This window comes from Nicrophorus vespilloides, unplaced genomic scaffold, assembly GCF_001412225.1.
Source record: "Nicrophorus vespilloides isolate i.1.1-1 unplaced genomic scaffold, Nicve_v1.0, whole genome shotgun sequence".
Taxonomy (NCBI): Eukaryota; Metazoa; Arthropoda; class Insecta; order Coleoptera; family Silphidae; genus Nicrophorus; species Nicrophorus vespilloides.
Window position 1 is genome coordinate 56,750 of NW_017095903.1, and position 22,123 is coordinate 78,872.

General features: G+C 44.1%; 1 protein-coding gene across 50 annotated transcripts in view; it reads left to right on the forward strand.

Moving 5' to 3' along the window:
* The window catches only part of LOC108568273 (Down syndrome cell adhesion molecule-like protein Dscam2), a 50,219-nt gene that overhangs the window by 27,830 nt on the left and 266 nt on the right, over positions 1–22,123 (forward strand). For 30 of the 50 annotated variants that reach the window (XM_017929524.1, XM_017929500.1, XM_017929461.1 and 27 more), the window contains 13 exons: positions 11,048–11,341; positions 13,180–13,299; positions 13,366–13,539; positions 13,603–15,841; positions 15,898–16,064; positions 17,215–17,415; positions 17,629–17,793; positions 18,385–18,489; positions 18,941–19,180; positions 20,187–20,489; positions 20,715–20,729; positions 21,306–21,366; positions 21,730–21,735. In XM_017929524.1, coding sequence (XP_017785013.1) covers positions 11,048–11,341; positions 13,180–13,299; positions 13,366–13,539; positions 13,603–15,841; positions 15,898–16,064; positions 17,215–17,415; positions 17,629–17,793; positions 18,385–18,489; positions 18,941–19,180; positions 20,187–20,489; positions 20,715–20,729; positions 21,306–21,366; positions 21,730–21,735 — 4,090 coding nt within the window. Of the gene's footprint in view, positions 1–230; positions 519–948; positions 1,237–3,150; positions 3,439–4,904; positions 5,190–6,399; positions 6,685–10,614; positions 10,900–11,047; positions 11,342–13,179; positions 13,300–13,365; positions 13,540–13,602; positions 15,842–15,897; positions 16,065–16,937; positions 17,097–17,214; positions 17,416–17,628; positions 17,794–18,384; positions 18,490–18,940; positions 19,181–20,186; positions 20,490–20,714; positions 20,730–21,305; positions 21,367–21,729; positions 21,736–22,123 lie in introns of all 50 variants that reach the window. The other 20 variants (XM_017929543.1, XM_017929561.1, XM_017929569.1 and 17 more) reach the window with 8 other exon arrangements.

Here is a 22,123-nt window from a genome sequence, read left to right on the forward strand (position 1 = left end):
TGCACAACAACAAAACCATCGATATGAACGAAGGTATCGTCGTGAGTAAGGTGTCCAAACGTATAAGCACCTTGATCATTGAATCCATCCACGAGGTGCATGCAGGTGAATACGTCTGCATCGCGCAGAACAAGGCCGGGCAAAGCACTTATTCAACGCAACTTCTTGTTAATGGTACCTACTAGTTATTTACTTTGTTTTATATTTCCATTTTTTCTCCAAATTAAAAGTCTCCCCTCAAATAATGCCCTTTGATTCCGGGGATGAAACGATGAATTCCGGCGAATCCGCTTCGTTCATGTGTTCGGTGAGCAAAGGGGATTTACCTTTGACGATAACTTGGCTGCATAACAACAGATCCATTGACACCAGCGAAGGGGTTGTTCTTAGCCAAGTCACCAAGAGAATCAACACTTTGAGTATAGAATCCGTGCAAGCTGTGCACGCTGGAGAATACGTGTGCATAGCTAAGAACAGGGCCGGACTGAGCACGCATTCAACGCAACTTCTCGTTAACGGTATTTCATTTAATCATTCGCTTTTATTTTCCTCTCATCCAAACGACGAACAGTCATTCCGCAAATCTTACCCTTCGATTCGGGCGAAGACTCTATGAATTCCGGAGAGTCCATCTCGTTCATGTGCTCGGTGAGCAAAGGTGATTTACCTATGAGGATCACTTGGCTGCATAACAACAGATCTATAGATGTCAGCGAAGGCGTCATCGTGAGTCAAGTGACGAAGAGGCTTAGCACTTTGAGTATAGATTCAGTTCAAGCTGTGCACATAGGGTCGTACACTTGTATAGCGCAGAACGGGGCCGGACAAAGCACGCATTCGGCACAATTGCAAGTCAACGGTACTTTCTTCACTGATTCATATAATATTTGTATATAGATAGTATGAAAGCGCGCGCACACATGATCATATCTCCTCATCCAATTTCAGTCGTTCCTCAAATAATGCCCTTCGACTTTGGCGACGAACCAATGAATTCTGGCGATTCCGCTTCCGTCGCCTGCTCGATTAACAAAGGTGATCTTCCTCTAAACATCACCTGGTCTCTTAACGGACAAACGTTGTACAGCGAGAACGGTGTTTCCATCAGCATGGTCAACAAGAAGTTGAGCACTTTGAGTATAGACTATATGGACGCCTCGCACGTCGGCGAATATTCTTGCATCGCTTCGAACAGGGCCGGAACGAGCGTGCTTTCCGCCCATTTGAGCGTCAACGGTAAAAGCACAAACAATTTATTAGGTCCATCCTCCTCCTCCTGCGTTCCTTTCCTGTGTTACTTACAAATACCTTTCGCACTTCTTCAGTTCCTCCGCAAATAGCGCCCTTCGATTTCGGCGAAGAACCCATCAATTCCGGCGATCCCGTCTCCGCTACGTGCAGCGTCAGAGGTGATCTTCCGTTCACTATCAGATGGACTTTGAACGGTGCGCCCGTCGAGGATTATCCTGGCATCACCGTCAGTTCGGCGGGAAAACGCAACAGCTTCTTGAGCATAGACTCCGCGAACGGACATCAGGCCGGAAGATTCGTCTGCACCGTTACGAACGACGTTGGGAGCGATCGATTCACGACGCACCTCAGAATCAACGGTGTTTAAAAACGCATCTGTTTTACTTTCACGCTTCTCTTTAGTTCCTCCGCAAATTTCGCCCTTCGATTTCGGCGAAGAACCCATCAATTCCGGTGATCCCGTAACTACCACTTGCAGCGTCAAAGGTGATCTGCACTTTAACATCAGATGGACTCTGAACGGAATTCCCGTCGAAGAGTATGGTGGAATCACTGTTAGCTCGGTGGGAAAACGCAACAGCGTCTTGAGCATAGATTCGGTGAGCGGAGAGCATTCCGGAGATTTCACTTGTTCCGTGCAGAATCTAGTTGGCTCCGATAAATATACGACAACCTTAAGAATCAACGGTACCTTAGCCTCTTCTCATTTGTTTATTTTTTAATTCTGTACTCCTAACAAATCCGCAACAACAAAAATCGTTTATCTTATTTGTTACCTTATCACAATGTTCTGCAGTTCCTCCTCAGGTTAATACCTTTGACTTCGGTGATGATAAAATAAACACCGGAGACGTAGTGACGACCACTTGTAACGTGAACAAGGGCGATCTACCATTGACAATTCGCTGGTATTTGAATGGTAAATCCATCGAAGATGTTATGGGTGTAGACGTAAATCCGGTGGGCAAAAGAAGCAGCTACCTGAGTATAGATTCGGTGGATGCGGTTCATTCGGGCGAGTACACTTGCACCGCCGAAAATGCAGCGGGAAAAGACTCGTACTCCACTAAATTGCACGTCAACGGTAACTTGATTGCGCAACCATCGATAACCCGATTATTATTCCTTCATCCAATCAGATCTGTCCGTTCATTTATCTTTTGGTTCTCAATCAGCTCCTCCGCAAATCGTTCCCTTCGACTTCGGCGACGATAAAGTCAATAGAGGCGATACAGTTTCCATCACTTGTGCTGTGAACAAAGGCGATTTTCCGCTGAAAATCGAGTGGTTTTTCAATGGTCATCTCCTTGACGACGATCGCAACGGTGTCATGGTAACGTTGATCGGTCGCAAGGGAAGTTACCTGAGCATAGAATCTGCGGAAGATGTCCACAGCGGAACCTATACTTGCACCGCTTCGAATCGCGCAGGCCGCGACAGTTCTTCTGCTCATCTGAACGTGAACGGTATTAGTAAACAAGTAAACCAAACCAAATGACAACAACAAATTCACATCCACAAATTCATTCCCTCGATATAAATTCGATATAAACTTCTTCTTCAGTTCCTCCACAAATCGTGCCCTTCGACTTTGGCAACGACAGAGTTAACACCGGTGACATGGTTTCGATAACTTGCACCGTCCATAAAGGGGATTACCCTTTGCAAATCTTCTGGACTTTGAACGGAAAAGATCTGGACGTTGGCTCGAGGATTTCCATAACAACTTTAGGTCAAAGAGGCAGTTACTTGAGTATCGAATCCGTCGATGCTCGCCACTCGGGGATCTTCACTTGTCACGCTAAGAACTCTGCGGGAAGCACCGATTCTTCTGCAGAGTTGCGCGTCCACGGTACTGTTTACATCTTTCGATTCATTATTGCTTTTGAAATCCTCCAGTTCCACCGCAAATTATTCCCTTCGATTTTGGCGATGATAGAATTAACACCGGTGACCTGGTTTCCATCACTTGCACCGTCAATAAGGGCGACTTTCCTTTGACGATTTTCTGGACGTTGAGAGGAAAACCGATCGAAGAAAATTATGGAATTTCCGTGTCTTCGGTCGGCAAACGCGCCAGCTATTTGAGTATAGAATCCGTCGACGCTTATCACTCCGGTATCTTCACTTGTCACGCTAAGAACGCTGCAGGAATTGCAGAAGTTTCCACCGAGTTACGCGTTCACGGTACATCTTTGATTATTATTATTCTCTTTTTGTTTGCATTTGAAATCCTCCAGTTCCACCGCAAATCGTTCCCTTCGACTTTGGTAACGACAAAGTTAACACCGGAGACATGGTTTCCATCACTTGCACCGTCCACAAAGGTGATTTTCCTTTGACGATTTTCTGGGCTTTGAATGGAAAACCGATCGAAGAAAATTACGGAATTTCTATTGCCTCTTTCGGTCAACGCGCCAGTTATTTAAGTATTGAATCCGTCGATGCTTACCACTCCGGTATCTTCACTTGTCATGCGAAGAACGCAGCAGGAATTGCAGAAATTTCCACCGAGTTACGCGTTCACGGTACATTTTATTTTATTTATTTTTTTGCATTTGAAATTGTCCAGTTCCACCACAAATCGTTCCTTTATACTTCGGCGAAGATAGAATCAATAGGGGCGATATGGTTTCGATCACTTGCACCGTCAATAAAGGCGATTTCCCGTTGGAAATCTTCTGGACTTTGAGAGGAAAACCGATCGAAGAAAACTTTGGAATTTCCGTTGCTTCAGTAGGCCAACGCGCCAGTTATTTGAGTATAGAGTCAGTCGATGCTTACCACTCGGGAATCTTCGCCTGTTACGCTAAAAACGCTGCAGGAATTGCAGAAGTTTCCACCGAGTTACGCGTTCACGGTACATCAACTAGTTGATTGTTTTTTTAATGTTATGCTTCCCAATGTATTGTATTGTATCCTCCAACATCGTTGCAGTTCCTCCGCAAATAATGCCCTTCGAGAAATCCGAAGAACGTTTGAACTCGGGCGACATGGTCTCTTACACGTGCACCGTGAATAAGGGTGATCTTCCGTTGAGAATCGAGTGGTTCTTGAACGGATTACCGATAGACGAGTTTCATGGTGTTTCCGTTAACGTGGTCGGTCAACGAAGAAGTTACTTGAGCATCGACAGCGTCGATGGTGGACACTCCGGAGAGTACTCTTGCGTCGCCGCAAACTCGGCCGGTTCTTCGGCGTTTTCCACGCGTCTGCACGTCAACGGTTTACCTTCTTTTTTCTCTCTTTAACTATGTGTAGATTTTTCGTAACCGCTTCCAGTTCCACCTTACGTTAATCCTTTCGATTTCGATGGGGAGGCCAACACTGGCGACAACGTGCAGCTCAACTGCTACGTCAGCAAAGGGGATCTTCCTCTGAAGATCTTCTGGTCTTTGAATGGAAACACCATCGAAGATACGCGGATGCGGGGAATATCGATGGTTCCCATCGGCGGAAGAACGAGTCTGCTGATGATCTCCTCCGTGGATCCTTCGCATTCCGGATCGTTCACGTGTCGCGCGGAGAACGCTGCTGGTTCTGCAGAGCACGCAGCAATTCTCCTCATCAACGGTTACTTTACCTGCTTTACATTTTTCGTTTTTTTTTTTTTCCTGGAATAATTCCAATTAAGTGAACGCACTGTTCTGTAGCTCCACCGCAAATTTCTCCATTCGATTTCGGCGAAGAACCTACAAATTCCGGTGACGCCGTCTCCGTGACCTGCTTCATCAAGGGTGATTTTCCCATCGACATCTCCTGGTCTTTGAATAACAGAACTATCGACCATCGCAGACAGGATATATCGATTATCAAATCGAAAAGAACGAGTCAACTCAACATTGAATCCATAAACGCCGATCACTCCGGAGAGTACTCTTGCATAGCCTCGAACGCAGCGGGAATTGCTAAATTTTCAACACTTTTACACGTCAACGGTAGCGTTAACTTAAGTTCTTCTGAAAACTATTCTGTTCTAATTCTCTCTCCCCTCATTTAAACCTTATTTTACCGAAGAAACATGCTCGTGAAAGTGGGTTTTTTGTTTACTCAGTTCCACCTAGAATCACCCCGTTCATCTTCGAGGATAAACCTCTGCATGAAGGGCAATACGTGCAGGTCATCTGCTTGGTGTCCGAGGGTGATTTACCAATTGAAATTGCGTGGAATTTGAACGGCAAAAGTTTGGATTCATACTCGGAGATGTCTTTCGCGAAGATGGGTAAACGGAGCAGCCTGATGACCATCGAGGCCGTATCTCATGCAACAGCTGGAACGTACTCGTGCACCGCGAAAAATCCAGCTGGAACGTCGATTTATAGCGCACAGCTCTTAGTTAACGGTCTACAAATCAAATTATTATTATTATCAAGACTTCTTTATCTGTCCTAGTTCCACCGCAAATTGTTCCTTTTGATTTCGGAGATGAACCCACGAATTCTGGTGAAGCTGTTTCCGTCATGTGTCTTGCAAAAGGCGATTTTCCCATTGATATCTCTTGGTCTTTGAACGGAATTCCCGTTGACAATAATCGACACGACATTGGCGTATTCAAAACTAAAAGAACTAGTCAACTTAACATTGAATCTGCGCACGCCGAGCATTCCGGTGAATACTCTTGCATCGCATCGAATCCAGCAGGAACGACGAGTTATTCCACCAATCTCCACGTGAACGGTACCACTACACTCCATCCACTAATTCTCTAATTGTTTTCATTTAGTTCTACCCAAATTACTTCCGTTCTCTTTCGGAGATGAACCCTCGTACCTCGGCGAATCCACTTCAGCGTATTGCGCCATCTCCTCCGGCGATATGCCGGTGAAATTCTCTTGGTTTCTTAATGGTAAAACTCTGCACGAAGCCGATGGATTCAGCGTATCTTCGGTTGGAAAGAAGACGTCCGTCTTGAACATCGATTCTTTGGCGGAGAATCACGCCGGGAATTACACGTGCTTAGCGACGAACGCGGCGGGAATTTCGAGTATAGCTTCCGAACTCGTCGTCAAGGGTAACGCGCGCACGCATGTTTCAACTTGAACCTTCTCATTAACCTTTAACTCTTGATTCCGTTTCTCTTGATTATCTGTTTCTTCCACATAATTCTAAATCATTTTTATTCAACTTTGAGAAATTGTGTTGTCTCAGTTCCACCGCAAATCTCTCCTTTCGATTTCGGAGATGAACCCACGAACTTCGGAGAAGCTGTTTCAGTTATGTGTATGGCGAAAGGCGATTTTCCCATTAAAATCTCTTGGACTTTGAACGGCAAACCCATAGATGAAGAGGCTCAAGATGTGAGCGTTCTAAACTCCAAGAGAACTAGCACACTTAATATCGAATACGCGCACGCCGAGTATGCAGGAGAGTACGCTTGCATTGCAGCAAATCTAGCAGGAATTGCGAGCTATTCAACGCACCTCCATGTAAATGGTACTTTGTAATTATCTTATTATTTTTCACTTAGTTCTACCCAAATTGCTTCCGTTCTCTTTCGGAGATGAACCCTCCTACCTCGGTGAATCCACTTCAGCGTATTGCGCCGTCTCCGCCGGAGATATGCCGGTGAAGTTCTCTTGGTTCTTGAACGGTAAAACTCTGTTGGAAGCGGACGGTTACAGTGTTTCGTCCTTCGGAAAGAAGTCTTCGGTGTTGAATGTCGAATCGTTGGCGGAGAACCACGCCGGAAATTACACGTGCCTAGCAACGAACGCTGCTGGTATCTCGAGCGTTGCTTCGGAACTGGTCGTCAATGGTAACTTGTAAATTAAACAAAGCGAATGTATCCTCATCAATCCACTGTCTTTTTACTACCTTCTGTTTTACTCGAAACAAATTGAAACTATTTTCCGGTTAATTTGCAGAATTTCAAAACACATTTGAAGACTGTCGTTAAATCTTGTATTATTGTTGTCAGCTCCTCCGCAAATCACTCCATTTGATTTTGGAGATGAACCCACGAATTCCGGAGACATCATCTCCATAACGTGTGTCGTAAAAGGAGATTTTCCACTCAACATCTCTTGGTTTTTAAACGGCAATCGTTTAGATGATACAGACGATTTCAGCATTTTAAAATCGAAAAGAACGAGCACACTCAATATAGAATCTGCTAATGCTCAACATTCTGGAGAGTACTCTTGCGTAGCCTCAAATCTAGCCGGAACGACGAGCTATTCCACCCATCTCCATGTAAATGGTACCATTATAATTACTCTTTATACTCTCTCTTTCTCTTAATCTAGTTTTACCCAAATTACTTCCGTTTTCTTTCGGCGATGAACCCTCCTACCTCGGAGAATCCACCACAGTTTATTGCACTGTTTCCGCCGGAGATATGCCCGTGAAATTCTCTTGGTTTCTTAATGGTAAAACTCTGCCCGAATCCGATGGCATCAATGTCTCATTGTTCGGGAAGAAAACTTCGGCGTTGAACATCGATTCTCTGGCTGAGAATCACGCAGGAAACTATACGTGTCTCGCCTCGAACTCTGCAGGAATTTCGAGCGTCGCCTCAGAATTGGTCGTCAAGGGTATAAACGTTCCAATTAATTTACAAATGCATCATATAAATAATCCTCAAATACACATGTACACACTCTTTCCTTCGATTTGCTTTTACGATGTTTGTAATTGTTAAATTATGTTCTTCTCGACCGAGTCCAATCATCTTAAATGTATTATATATTGTCCATGGCAACAATCTCCATGGCGACGGTGTTATATATTATTGTAAACGGAAAATGTGAACGGTGTCGATCGTCAGTTGCTCCTAGGATAGCGCCGTTCATCTTCGAGGAGAATCCGATGAACGAAGGTCGCTATGCGCAGGTGTACTGTTTAGTGTCCGAAGGTGATCTTCCGCTTAACATCCTCTGGGAGTTGAACGGAAACTCTTTGGAACGTTTCCAGGAGATAAGTTCGGGAAAGATGGGAAGTCGCACTTCCTTTCTGACCATCGAGTCAGTGTCTGAAAGCAGTTCCGGCAATTACACGTGCACAGCAAGAAACAAAGCCGGAGAATCCACCTACACTGCACAGCTCATAGTTACCGGTTATTTTATACTTTTTTTTTTAAAACTATATAAATTAGAATACCAAATGTATACGTTTTGCCGCTATATTACAATCAATTCCATCCTTTTCGTAATCAATGAATGTTTCGATCGTCTCAGTTCCACCGAAGATCGCTCCGTTCATCTTCGAAGAGAACCCCATGCACGAAGGTCACTACGCTCAAGTAACTTGTCTCGCATCGGAGGGCGACATGCCCATCGAAATCAAGTGGAAACTTAATGGGAGATCTTTGATCGATTTCCCGGAGGTTTCCTTCCTGAAAGTCGGACGAAGAAGTTCCATTCTGACCATAGAATCAGTGTCTTCAGCGACAGCTGGAAACTACACTTGCACCGCTGAAAATAAAGTCGCAGCAGCGAGTTTCACAACGGAACTCGTCGTTACCGGTTATTTAAACTTTTCAATTCTAACTTATCGATTCCCCCGTCTTCCTTTCGTCGTTACTTAGTGCCTCCTGGTATCGCTCCCTTCGTCTTCGAGGAGAATCCCATGCACGAGGGTCGCTACGCACAGCTCATCTGCTCTGTTTCCGAGGGCGATTTACCTTTGGACATCGAATGGACGCTGAACGGAAAAAGCGTGGACGACTTCGTCGAGATCTCACACGTCCAGGTCGGACGGAGAAGCTCGATCCTCACCATCGAAGCGGTCTCCTATCTGACCTCAGGAAATTACACTTGCATTGCCAGAAACAAAGTCGCCACAGCTAGTTTCACCGCGCACCTCGTCGTTACCGGTTAATATCTCTTTTTAACGTTCGCTATTTCTTCCCAGTTCCCCCAAACATTGATCCATTCATCTTCGAAAAGAGTCCGATGAGCGAAGGGCGATTCGCCCAAGTCAATTGCATCGTTTCCGAAGGCGATCTTCCCATTGAAATCGATTGGAAATTGAATGGAAACACGTTGGAAGCTTTCCCCGAAATCTCTTACACGAAATTAGGCCGAAGAAGTTCAATTTTGACGATAGAATCCGTATCTTACGCAACGGCCGGTAATTTCACGTGCACCGCCGAAAATAAAGTTGCCACCGCCAGTTTCACAGCGGAACTCGCAGTCACCGGTTACTATTTTAACTTATATTGATTAACTTTATCTTGAACGCTTCTCTCATATTCCTTCCTCTCAAAATAAACAAACAATACAAGTCTTTGTCTTTGCGGTCTGCATTCTAGTCCCTCCGAGTATAACGCCATTCGTTTTCGAAGATAGTCCAATGAACGAGGGACGTTTCGCTCAAGTGAATTGCATCGCTTCGGACGGAGATTTTCCCATTGAAATCGATTGGAAATTGAACGGAAACACTTTGGAAGCTTACCCCGAAATCTCTTACATGAAAATCGGTCGAAGAAGTTCAATTTTGACGATAGAATCCGTGTCTGCGGCGACTGCGGGAAACTACACCTGCACCGCCCGAAACAAAGTCGCTTCAACCAGTTTCACAGCCGACCTCTTCGTCACCGGTTATTCATTTACAGTTTACTTCGTAATTAGCAAAGATATTCTTGCGTTTAAACCAAATTTCCTTCACTTCAGTTCCACCCAAGGTCCTGCCCTTCATCTTCGAAGAAAGTCCAATGAACGTGGGTCATTTCGCTCAAGTGAATTGCATAGTTTCCGAAGGAGATTTACCAATTGAAATCGATTGGAAATTGAATGGGAAAACCGTTGAAACGTTCTCGGAAATCTCTCACACGAAACTGGGTCGAAGAAGTTCAATTTTAACCATAGAATCGGTATCTTCGGATACAGCAGGAAATTACACTTGCACCGCCAGAAACAAAGCTGCTGTTACCACTTTCACGGCAGATCTCATCGTCACCGGTTAATATAATTTAACACGTTTCCTTTCTTTCTTTGCATCTTTTTCCTTCACCACCGTCGTCAGTTCCTCCTCGGATCACTCCGTTTCTTTTCGAGGACAATCCTCTGCACGAAGGGCAATACTCGCAGGTCACTTGCCTCGTCTCCGAGGGGGATTTTCCTTTGGAAATCGAGTGGACGTTGAACGGACGTTCGGTGCAGGATTTCCCGGAGATCTCCTACACGAAACTGGGACGAAGAAGTTCCATCCTGAGCATAGAGTCGGTGTCTTCGCAAACGGCAGGAAACTACACGTGCACCGCCAAAAATAGAGCCGCAGTTAACACTTTCGCTGCTCAACTCATCGTCACCGGTTTACATGAATCTCTTTATTCTCTCTCTATTCTCAACACACTCCTTAACTAAACCAAAAACCCACTTTGATTCTTCTCTAACTTTCTAAGTTGTCACGTTCTTTCATCAGTTCCTCCGAGGATAACGCCGTTCCTTTTCGAGGATAATCCCGTTCACGAAGGTCAATACGTTCAGGTCACATGTTCAGCAGCGGAGGGTGATCTTCCCGTTGATTTCACTTGGGATTTGAACGGGAAACCGTTAGACGACAATGGAATTTCTTCGACGAAGATGGGAAAACGCAGCTCGTTCTTGAGCATCGAGGCCGCCTCCTATGATCACGCCGGGAATTTCACTTGCTCCGCGACGAATCGCGCAGGACGCACGTCCGTAACGGCTCAACTCGTTATAACCGGTTAATTCATTGTTCTTGCTTTGTTTGTATTGTTTTTTAAATTTCTATCCCAACCGCCCAACGTTTTCCATCTATTCTTTGTTGTTGTTGTTGCTTCTCAACACTTCTTCATGCTTTTTCCGTTGTTTTCTTTTTCGGTGCGTGTCAGTCGCTCCTCGCATCGTTCCGTTCGAGTTCGAAGATGGTCCTCTGGAGAGCGGACAGTACACTTCCATTCAGTGCAGCGTCCCGCAAGGGGATTTCCCTTTAACAATCTCTTGGTATTTCAATGAAAAACCTATTAATGATTATGATGAATCGAGAGTGTTGGTATCTGCTGTCGGACGTAGAAGCAGCAGTTTGGTCATCGAATCTGTGGATTACGGGCACGCCGGGAATTACACGTGCAGAGCTAAGAATCGTGCAGGAATCGCCGATTTCACGTCCCTCTTGACAGTGTACGGTTAGTTTCTTTTTCTCGAAAATTTCCCTCTTTCTTCGTTCCATTCCAATCCACACTAGAACCGTGCTTTTCTTCATTTGTTTTGTAATGGTTTCACTAATTCACAGTGTTACCATGGTAATATATTGTTTGTTCATGCGTTCAATTTACGCACAATTATTATACATTTATAAACTATTCTTTGATTATCCTGTCCGGTGTGGATCCACTACTTATTTCATCGCCGTGGGTAGAAAAAAGGTACTCAAATTAAGATTAACGTTAATTGAAAACATAAATTCGCATAAGAATCGCACCATAAAAACAACGAAACTCAATATTATTAAGGGTTGCTTTGGTAACCTGGCGCGTCCACCATTCTGATTTCGATAGGTTATTCGAAATTTACAAATTGAATTTGATTAATTAATAATGCTTAATTTACAGAAATAATGTGGGAAATTCGTATTTATCCGTAATTTGCAAATATTTATTTCTTGCGTCGACCCGGCGCATCCACCTTTACCGCACATGCGATATAATTCGATTGATGTTGCCAATAGCAACGATATATTGTTTATTAATGTTACGTTATTTATTCGTTTGTTTCTTTTGAAGTTGTTGGAATTACTTACGATTGTTTCAATATTTAACATCTTTTCTTCATCGATTTTCTGTTTAATTACTGCTAGATGTTTCTAACGTTTGGTTGTGGGGTGTGTTATAATCATCTTTTTATATCTTCGTTTTGAAATGTCAACTTGTCATGTGTATGGTATGTGTGTGCGTGTGTGTTTCAATTGTTACTAATAAACGGTTGGTATTTTATATCACGTGACTAACTTTATTATTCAATTGTTGGTAACAGTTGTGTTTGTTGACGTTTATTAGAAATGTCAGAGAAGTTTGTTTGTTTGTGATTGAAAGTAGTGTCCGTGCTACACAATTATTGTATCATCATAGATGAAGAATGAAGAGTTGGTTGGTTGATGGTTCTTGCAGTTCTTCCGCAAATCGTGCCGTTCAATTTCGGATCGTCTCCGGTGCACGCCGGCCACCCGGTTCAGGCCACCTGTCTCGTCTCCAAGGGCGACCTCCCGGTGGACATCACCTGGAGTCGCGACGGTGGCGGCAATCAACAACTAGATGGCGTATCGATCACGAAGATCGGAAACTTGGCGAGTCTCCTACTCATCGAGGAAGTGCAATCGTTTCAAGCCGGAAACTACACGTGCACCGTCAGAAGCGACGCCGGAACAGTCCGAAGATCCGCACTCCTCCTCGTCTACGGTACATCCGCACTCAAATTTCCAAATCACTTCATATCAAAACTTATATGTATCTGTATATATATTCACATCGATTGTCGATTGTTTCGCACCTTTGTTGTTATTGTTGTTGTTGGTTGTCGGAGGTTGAGGTCGTCGCATCCTCTATATATTTCTTAATCAGCGTTGCCTAGACGTTCATCTGTTTCGATCCCGGCCAGAGCCTTCCGTCTACAAAAACATTCCTTTCAAAAAAATTAAATAAACACCTTTCCTGTTCCCGAATCTGGCCTGGGATTCACGAAGAAGAAAAAGACCGGAACAAACCCGTCGCTCCATCCCATGTCGTGTCTCTTTTAATTTCAAATTTAATGCATGCAATATTACTAACGAAATTTTCAATTAACAATTTATTATTATCTTTAGTTGTCCCCTCCTTTATTATTTTCGTAGATTTGCAAATAATAATAACTAATCAATTAATGCACGTCAAATTCAGAAGAGAGCTTCTTGCATGCGTGTAGTACTGCCAAATCGAAGTTTATTCGAGTACTTTGACTAATCGTGAAATTTTTTGCGCGCAAATTTTAGTTCCACCGAGATGGATCCTCGAACCCACCGACAAAGCGTTCGCGCAAAGCTCAGACGCCGCAGTCGAATGCAAAGCTGACGGATTCCCGAAGCCCACAGTTACCTGGAAGAGGGCCACAGGTAAATTGAACACCATGAACACCATTCGAAGCATACAATTCTCATACATTTCTCAATGATTTGCAGGATCCGTTCCCGGAGATTACAAAGACTTCAAACCCAACAATCCAGACATTAAGGTCGAAGATGGTACTCTCATGATTAACAACATCCAGAAGAGCAACGAAGGTTATTATCTGTGCGAGGCAGTCAATGGCATCGGTTCCGGTTTATCAGCAGTCGTCTTGATCAGCGTTCAATGTAATATTACTTTTTGTACGATCCATGTATGATGATTGATTCAATTCGATTTTCGCTTTGCAGCTCCACCGCAATTCGACATCAAACTTAGGAATCAGACGTCCCGCCGCAACGATCCTGCTGTCCTGCAGTGCGAGGCAAAGGGCGAAAAACCTATTGGCATCTTGTGGAACATCAACGGAAAGAGATTGGAACCGAAGGGAGACAGCCGTTACACCATCCGCGAAGAGATCCTGCCCACCGGAGTCTTATCCGATCTGAGCATCAAGCACACCGAGCGATCCGATTCAGCCCTTTTCACGTGCGTCGCGACGAACGCATTCGGCAGCGACGACACCAGCATCAACATGATCGTGCAGGAAGTACCGGAAGTGCCGTACGAGTTGAAGGTCCTCGATAAATCCGGACGTTCCGTGCAGTTGTCGTGGGTTGCCCCGTACGACGGTAACGCTCGCATCACCAGATACCAAATCGAGTACAAACAGATCAAGATGCGATGGGACGAAGGATTGGAGCGCGTCCTTGTGCCTGGCGATCAGACCGAAGCTGGAGTTTTCACCTTGAAACCGGCGACCACGTATCACATCAGGATCGTCGCCGAGAACGAACTGGGATCGAGCGAGCCTTCCGATACTGTCACCATCATCACGGCCGAAGAAGCACCGGGCGGTCCACCATCCGGCATCCGCGTCGAAGCAAACGATCAGCACGCACTGAAGATCTTCTGGAAACCACCGAACCGCTCCGACTGGAACGGCGACATCCTCGGCTACTACGTCGGCTACAAACTCGCATCCGCCGATAAACCGTACGTCTTCGATACCGTCGAATTCAGCCGTGTCGAAGGATCCGAGCATCATCTCCTCATCACCAACTTGAAGACTTACACTCAGTACTCGGTCGTCGTGCAGGCATTCAACAAGGTCGGAGCCGGTCCCATGTCCGAGGACATCAAGGCGTACACGGCCGAAGGATCTCCGGAGCAGCCACCGCATGACACCACCTGCACCACTCTCACCGCACAGACGATCCGCGTCTCCTGGGTATCGCCCACTTTGACCGCAGCCAACGGAGTCATCAAGGGTTACAAGGTCATCTACGGTCCGACCGAATCCTGGTTCGACGAGAACACCAAAGACGCTAAGATCACCGCTTCCACCGAAACCATTCTGCACGGACTCAAGAAGTACACCAACTACAGCATGCAGGTGCTCGCTTACACGTCCGGAGGCGACGGTGTCCGCAGCAACCCGATCTTCTGTCAGACGGAGCAGGACGTGCCCGAAGCACCGATCGCTGTCAAGGCTCTGGTCATGTCGTCCGATTCGATCCTCGTCTCCTGGAAGCCACCGGTAGAGCCGAACGGCATCGTCGAACAGTACACGGTTTACGTGAGGGAGGCATCAAACGATGGCGATAACGATAACGACCACAAGCAGCAATCAGGAGATGTGAAACCGCGCGCCCATCGCGTCGTACCCAACGTGAAGAACCAGAATCTGAGCTACCAGGCAAAGGATCTGGACGAGAGACGCAGATACGAGTTCTGGGTGACCGCCTCCACCAACATCGGCGAAGGACAAGCCTCGAAGAGCGTCACCGTCGCACCCGGCTCCAAGATTCCCGCAAAGATCGCCTCCTTCGATGACTCCTTCACAACCACCTACAAAGAGGACATCACTTTACCGTGTCTCGCCGTCGGCCAACCGCAACCTGAAATCGCCTGGAAGATCAAGGGAGTTCAGTTCGCCGCCGCCAACGATCGCATCCGTCAGCAATCCGACGGATCACTGTTCATTCGCGACGTCACCAGAACCGATGCAGGCGAATACTCGTGTCACGTCGAGAACTCTTTCGGTCAGGATTCCGTCACGCATCAGCTCGTCGTCAATTCGCCGCCCCATTCTCCATTGGTAACTCTGACCTCTACCACGACCGGATCCTTAACGATCAAGCTGAAACCTCATCCGACCGACGTCGAACCCATCCACGGTTACACCGTCCACTACAAACCTGAATTCGGCGAATGGGAAACGGTGCAGGTGCCCAGTCACACCGACAAGTACACCCTCGAGAAGTTGCTCTGCGGCACCAGGTATCAGCTCTACGTCACTGCCTACAACAGCATCGGAACAGGAGATCCATCCGACAATCTGAACACGAGAACGAGAGGCGAGAAACCGATCATCCCGAGCGCCGATAAATTCATCGAAGTCTCCTCCAACAGCATCACTCTGCACTTTGACGAATGGTCCGATGGCGGATGTCCGATGCTCTACTTTGTCGTCGAACACAAGAAAAAGTTGGATTTTCGATCGATATAATAGTGTGAAGCTAATTCTCTTTTTATTTTCTCAGGGTCAGCTCCGAATGGATCCAAGTCTCGAACCATGTTAAACCAGGTGGCAACTTTGTCGTGCTCGATCTCGATCCGGCCATGTGGTATCATCTCCGTGTCACCGCTCACAACAACGCAGGATTTAATGTCGCCGAATATGAATTTGCCACTCTCACCGTTACAGGAGGTACGTACAAAAAAAAAACACCACTTCAGATAACTAAAACAAACCGAACAAGCAAAATTTAAACGAACGAAAGATTGATTATTCTAATACCTAACCGAACCGAACCAACCAACCAACCATCCCCAATCTCCCTTCGATTGTAAATATTTCTGGCTTGTATAATAACCATATTATAATCGTGTCCCCACGCTTTCTTCGCTTCTCAATGTGTGTGTGTGTGTATATGTTTGTTTCACGTATTTATTGTTATATGAAACCCCATTTCACACGCTTTAACCAACCAATCAAACCTTCACTCCCTCTTCCACAAGATGAAAAACCAACCAAAAAGAATAACAACGTTATTTGCTTGCCTTTAGGCGCCCAAAATCAAAGGCACCCGCTTTTACTTGATCAGAGCTTTTCCCCCCCCCCTTATTGAATTCAGTTGATGATAGAAATTATCGCTTACTATTTGATATTGGACGCCTTCTATACTATTACTAATTACTCGTTACTAATCGATTTGCCTTGCAACAAACAAATTACTATATAACTATACAATAACATTGAAACATTACTAACTAACATCTCCAATTCGGACAATAGTACCTGAATCAGAGAACCAAACCAAATCTATTTTCTTTCTTTTCTCTCTACTATCAAACTATACTAAAAACAATAATAATAATAATAACAACGAATATGAGTTTCCTTGATCATCATCCTCTAATTATTTCAATAATTCATATTCCACCCCCCAATCTCTTCCCTCTGGGGCAAGAGATGGATAGATAAGATGCAATGCAATGCAGATAAAACAAGAAAGCCAATCAGCAAGCTAAAGCCAAAGCCAGCCCCCCAGCATGTCGTGACTGTTGTGATTATTTGCAGGTACTATTGCTCCGGCCCGCGAGATTCCCAAAGAAGACACAATCCAAATAATCCTGGCCAATCTGAATCTAGTAGTCCCTGTAATAGCGGCCGTGTTAGTTATTATTGTTGCCATTGTAGTAATCTGCGTGTTGAGAGGCAAAGGAAACTATCAGAAAGGTAATTCTTCTAATCGCTCGTTTTCGTATTTTCTCTCTCCCTCTCTCTCTCTCACCCTTGTAACCATTCTATCGTTCCTCTCTTCTCCTATCCATTACCCGTCCACTCCATTATCTAGGTACTATCGCTCCGGCCAGAGAACTGCCCGGCGCCAGATTCTTATTCCCATGGCTACCCGAATGGGTTGATCTGAACATCGCGGTGCCGGTCGCAGCCACCGTGATCGTCGTCGCCGTCGGCATCATCGTCATCTGCGTCGCAGTCTCTAGGCGAGCCCACGGACCCACCCAAACCAGATTGACTAGCGATTGTAGGTTTTGTATGTGAAGAGGACTCATGAGTAACATCCCATTATTATTACTACTACTACTACTATCGCCAATACTTACTTTATATGCTTTTATTTTTGTTTATTCGCTCTCTCTCTCTCTCTCTCAGTCTCATTTGTCATTTGCAGCAGCAGCAGTTTGCTTATGATCCATCATTATCATTCGCCAGACTGGATGCTAATCGTTGTTTTGTTTTCGTGCAGATGATGTCGTGTACAACCAATCGGTGAACGCCGTTGGAACTTTGGACAAGAGGAGGCCGGATTTGAGGGACGAATTGGGATACATCGCTCCACCGAACAGGAAGTTACCCCCCGTGCCCGGATCCAACTACAACACGTGCGATAGGATCAAGCGAGGTACCATAAGTAAGAGTCCAGGCAAAAACACCATCAAAAGCCCGACCAACAATAACAACATCTTCCATCTGGAGACGGAAATATCATCGTCACATCTTATTATATAATAGCAAAGAAGGTAGAAGGTGGTAATGGCGGCGGATATCTTCTGCCCCATCTCTCTGTCTACCTTACGAACTATAACTATACACACGGACACATATACAAACAAATTAAGCACAAACACACAAATTATTGTTTATTTAAAAAAATTGATTTCATTTTGATATGTGAGAGCGCGCGTTTGTAAATATCAACTAGTCGTCAAGTGGGCCCTTTCTTCTTGTTTATGAGATAGTATTTAGTTAGTTTGCTTGCATGCCAGTAGTAGAATATAATAGAGCAGAGAAGGAGGGGGTCCGGTTGGGTCTGTTGATGATGGGTCTAATGATGATGTTGGTGACGGATGGAGGAAGGGCTCTACGATGGCAGAAAACTGAGACTCACCCTAATACAAACTACTAATACAGCGACTACTCTAGTACGATTCTGATCTGAGCAGTAGTACGCAATCGTAAGTTGTTTCGATGTTGTTACGCGTTTTGTTACATGTTGCATTAGGACCACACTACCGTAGCCACTCGACCTGGGACCCCAGGAGGCACCTGTACGAAGAACTGAGCAACCGCAGGGGCTCTAACGAAACCGTTCACACTCACAGAGGAGGTACAATCATCATTTTCTATTTTATTCTATTTAGTATTTAGGGAATGATTGAACTACTACTACTAACAAATCCATATGATACATGATCAACTCCAACGACTAATGACTAACAACAGCAGCGTGCGAACATTTTTAACGACAGCAGACAGGTGGACAGATGATCAGTCGACGACGTTCCAAGTGTTATAATTGTTGTCTTTATTTTGTCTATTTGTTGTTTTCGTATTGCGTTTGTGTTTGGCAAGTCTAGACTGCGAATCTCTACGAGTGCGTTAGCGTAATGATGTAAGTCTTATTTGCATGGCGTAGCTTTACTTACTTTCATTAATTCTTTCTTTACTACAACACCGTTAACTTTTTACACTTATTTCGTCTCCGATCGTCGTCGCATTTTCTCCTTTCTCTCATACGAATTCGTACTAATTATTTCCATTATGGTAAAATAACACAGGCATGGAGGACGAGATCTGCCCGTACGCAACCTTCCATCTGCTCGGCTTCAGAGAAGAGATGGATCCCAGCAAGGCTATGCAATTCCAGACTTTCCCTCATCCACATGCCGGCACCATGGGTCCATCCGGGATGAACACACCGCATCAGGCTCATTCCAGGGCCGGATCTCAATCGATGCCCAGACAGAACAGGCGTTACGACCGCGTTGGCTCTCAAGGTAGTCAGTACTACACCCAGTGTACGTATCATCTTTTTCTATCATTCTCTCATTTTATCTCTACCATCGATCACCAAATTAAAATCAATCGATCCATCCATCTCTTATATTCTTATGCTCCCTCCATCTCTCTATCAATGCAATGAAAACAATGAACAAGGGAAGGAGTGGATGTAAGAGATAGTTTGTTTGATTGTATCGAATTGGCAATCGGAGAACAATAATAATTTCGATTCGATACCTCTCCGGTTGCTTCAACTCGACAAATAAATGGATCATTCATCTTTCGCACAAATAATACGAAAATAATATTCCCAAAATCAAAAAAAGAAACAACAAGAAATTTGCAAATTGCAAATGCCCCTCGGAACGGAAAGTAAGGTTTATCAAACTCTTCTCTTTCTTCTGTTACAACTAGTATATATATTAATTATTATTATTATAACATACAATTTCCATGTGTCATGAGTTATATATATTTCTATATCATCGAATTCTTTGCAAATTTATTTATTCATTTATGTTTTTCTATACGTTAACTCATCTCTCGATTGCAAGATTTCTATTCTTTTATTCATAATCATCCTCTATACTATCTTCAGTTTTATACATTTAGAGATTTAACGTTTCATTAGTCCCTTTTAACACTAGTTACTTTTCTTATTGTTCTAGGAAGGTAGGAAAATATCGAAGCGCTCGTCGGAAGATTCACTTCGATCTCAAATCATTTCTTTTATTACTTCCAGCGGGTGCTTCGATCTGTTGTTTGTTTCTAGTTTATTATATCGCTTCGTTTATTTATTTATTTCTTGTTGTCGAGTCGGCTACTCTACTATGTGCAATTGCAAGTGGTAGTCGTCGTCGACCTCGTCCACACTTTACGTCCACTCTTTGGTTTCAATTTGTCTGGTCTTTTGCTATCGATGTTTGCTATTATTATTATTATTATTACTATATTGTTATCGTCGTGGACCGAGTATTATTGGTGCGTTTCGCATTTTCTGTTTTCCGCATGTGTTTGGCGCAGGCAACGGAAGCATCTACAGCCCTGGACCCGAATACGATGATCCCGCAAATTGCGCCCCAGAAGATGAGCAGTACGGCAGCCAGTACGGAGGATACGGAAACCCCTACGATCAGTACGGAAGTCGCGGCAGCATCGGCAGACGTTCCATGGGATCCCTCAGAGTACCACCACAGACCGCCGGTAGTCCCGAACCACCACCACCTCCACCAAGGAACCACGACCCCAACGACTCCAAGGACAGCAACGAGATCTCCGAAGCGGAATGCGATCGTGATCAGCTCATCAACAGCCGCACCTACGGAGGTACGTAACTGTGTGTAGTTGCATACAACATTCCCCCATCGGCACATGCACCTCCATCTATTATTATACGTTGATCTATCACACACACACACACAAAATCAATTACAACACACTCTTTTATACACTACTAGTCCTTTTTGTTTTGTGTGTGTGCGTGTGCGCGTCTCTTTTTTTTTGTTTATTATTTTCTTTGGTTTTTAATCGTCGCGAATTTCTTCTTTGCAGAAAAGAAAGAAGAAGGTAAGTCTAGGCACAGGACCGTATTGAGAGCATTCATATATTCGCACACATCACATCACACCCGCACACCTACATACATACATACATCATTGAATCATTACATTCATCACAGACAGCATCGTCGATAAAAACAAATGATCATAGTGTGCAAATTATTGCTCCATATCTCTCGCACGTTGTTGTGTATCTTTTGTTTTGTTTTGTTTTTAATAATTTGGACTATTTTATGTGTGTGTGTGTGTAAATAATAGCATGCCGTGGAAACGAAAGCAATACGAAGAAGGATACGGTTATTCTTCGACTTCTCGTTTGTTTCTGTTTCAATAATAATGAGATTTGTTTCTTACGACCATTCAGATTCTCTCGTGCGTGTTGTGTATTTATTTAATTATTTGATTGATTGATTTGCGATTAATCGCAGTAAGCACATTAATTGCGTTTTCATTTTTTTTTAAATTTTTACTTTTTATTTCCTCGTCCGCCGCCTCCTTCGACGATTAAGATGATGATGTTTCGTGTCGGCGGCGGCGGACGCGCGTGTCTGGTGTTCGTGTAGTAAGTGTGGTTTGTTTTCAGTAATGAGAAATAGCGCTAAGGATGGCATGAACCACGAGGAGATGAGAAAACTGATTGAGAGGTAATTGCTGCTGCTGCTCTGTAAATAATAATCTTAATAATATTAACAATAATATCGGTTAACCATTAACAACAACAAAAAAAACTATTGCATCGTTCATTTCGTCGCAAGTGTTTTCTACATGTGCTTCATTACAACTTGCTACTAACTAACTAATTAATTAATCAAAACATGCAAACATGCTGATGATTTCAAAATGCATGCATGTCTGTCTGTTTTGTTTCTCTCTATATTTCTCTCATCATTTTCGTACACATACTAATAATATATATATAATATTTGTTTGTCTACTTCTACAATGTTGTCATTTTTCCATGTTCTTTCCTAACCAACCAACCAACCCAAAAACCCCCTCTCAACCAGGAGATCGTAAGTCCTTGTTGATCTTTTCTTTGCCAGCACACAAAACTGATAAACAGACAAATTTTTATTTTCTTTTTTCTTGTCGCTTCGTTCTTTCTGCTACTCTGAAATTAGTTTTAGTGTTTGAAATTGAAAATTAGTCCTAGATCCACGTCAGAGGATTTGTTTCCAACGCACCCTTTTATAGTATTCTGTACGATGCATCCCATTCGCACGCTTGTGTCGTATTTTGTTTTTATTCTTGTTTGTTTGTTTTTTGTTATTTCAAAGTAGAGTTTGTTTTATTTTTTTGGTTGCTCCAGTGTTTCCCAAACATTTTTCTTTCTTTTGTTTGGGATGAATGAGTGATCAAGGAATGGAAAGTACTACTATTCTATTGTTGTTTTCGTGTTGA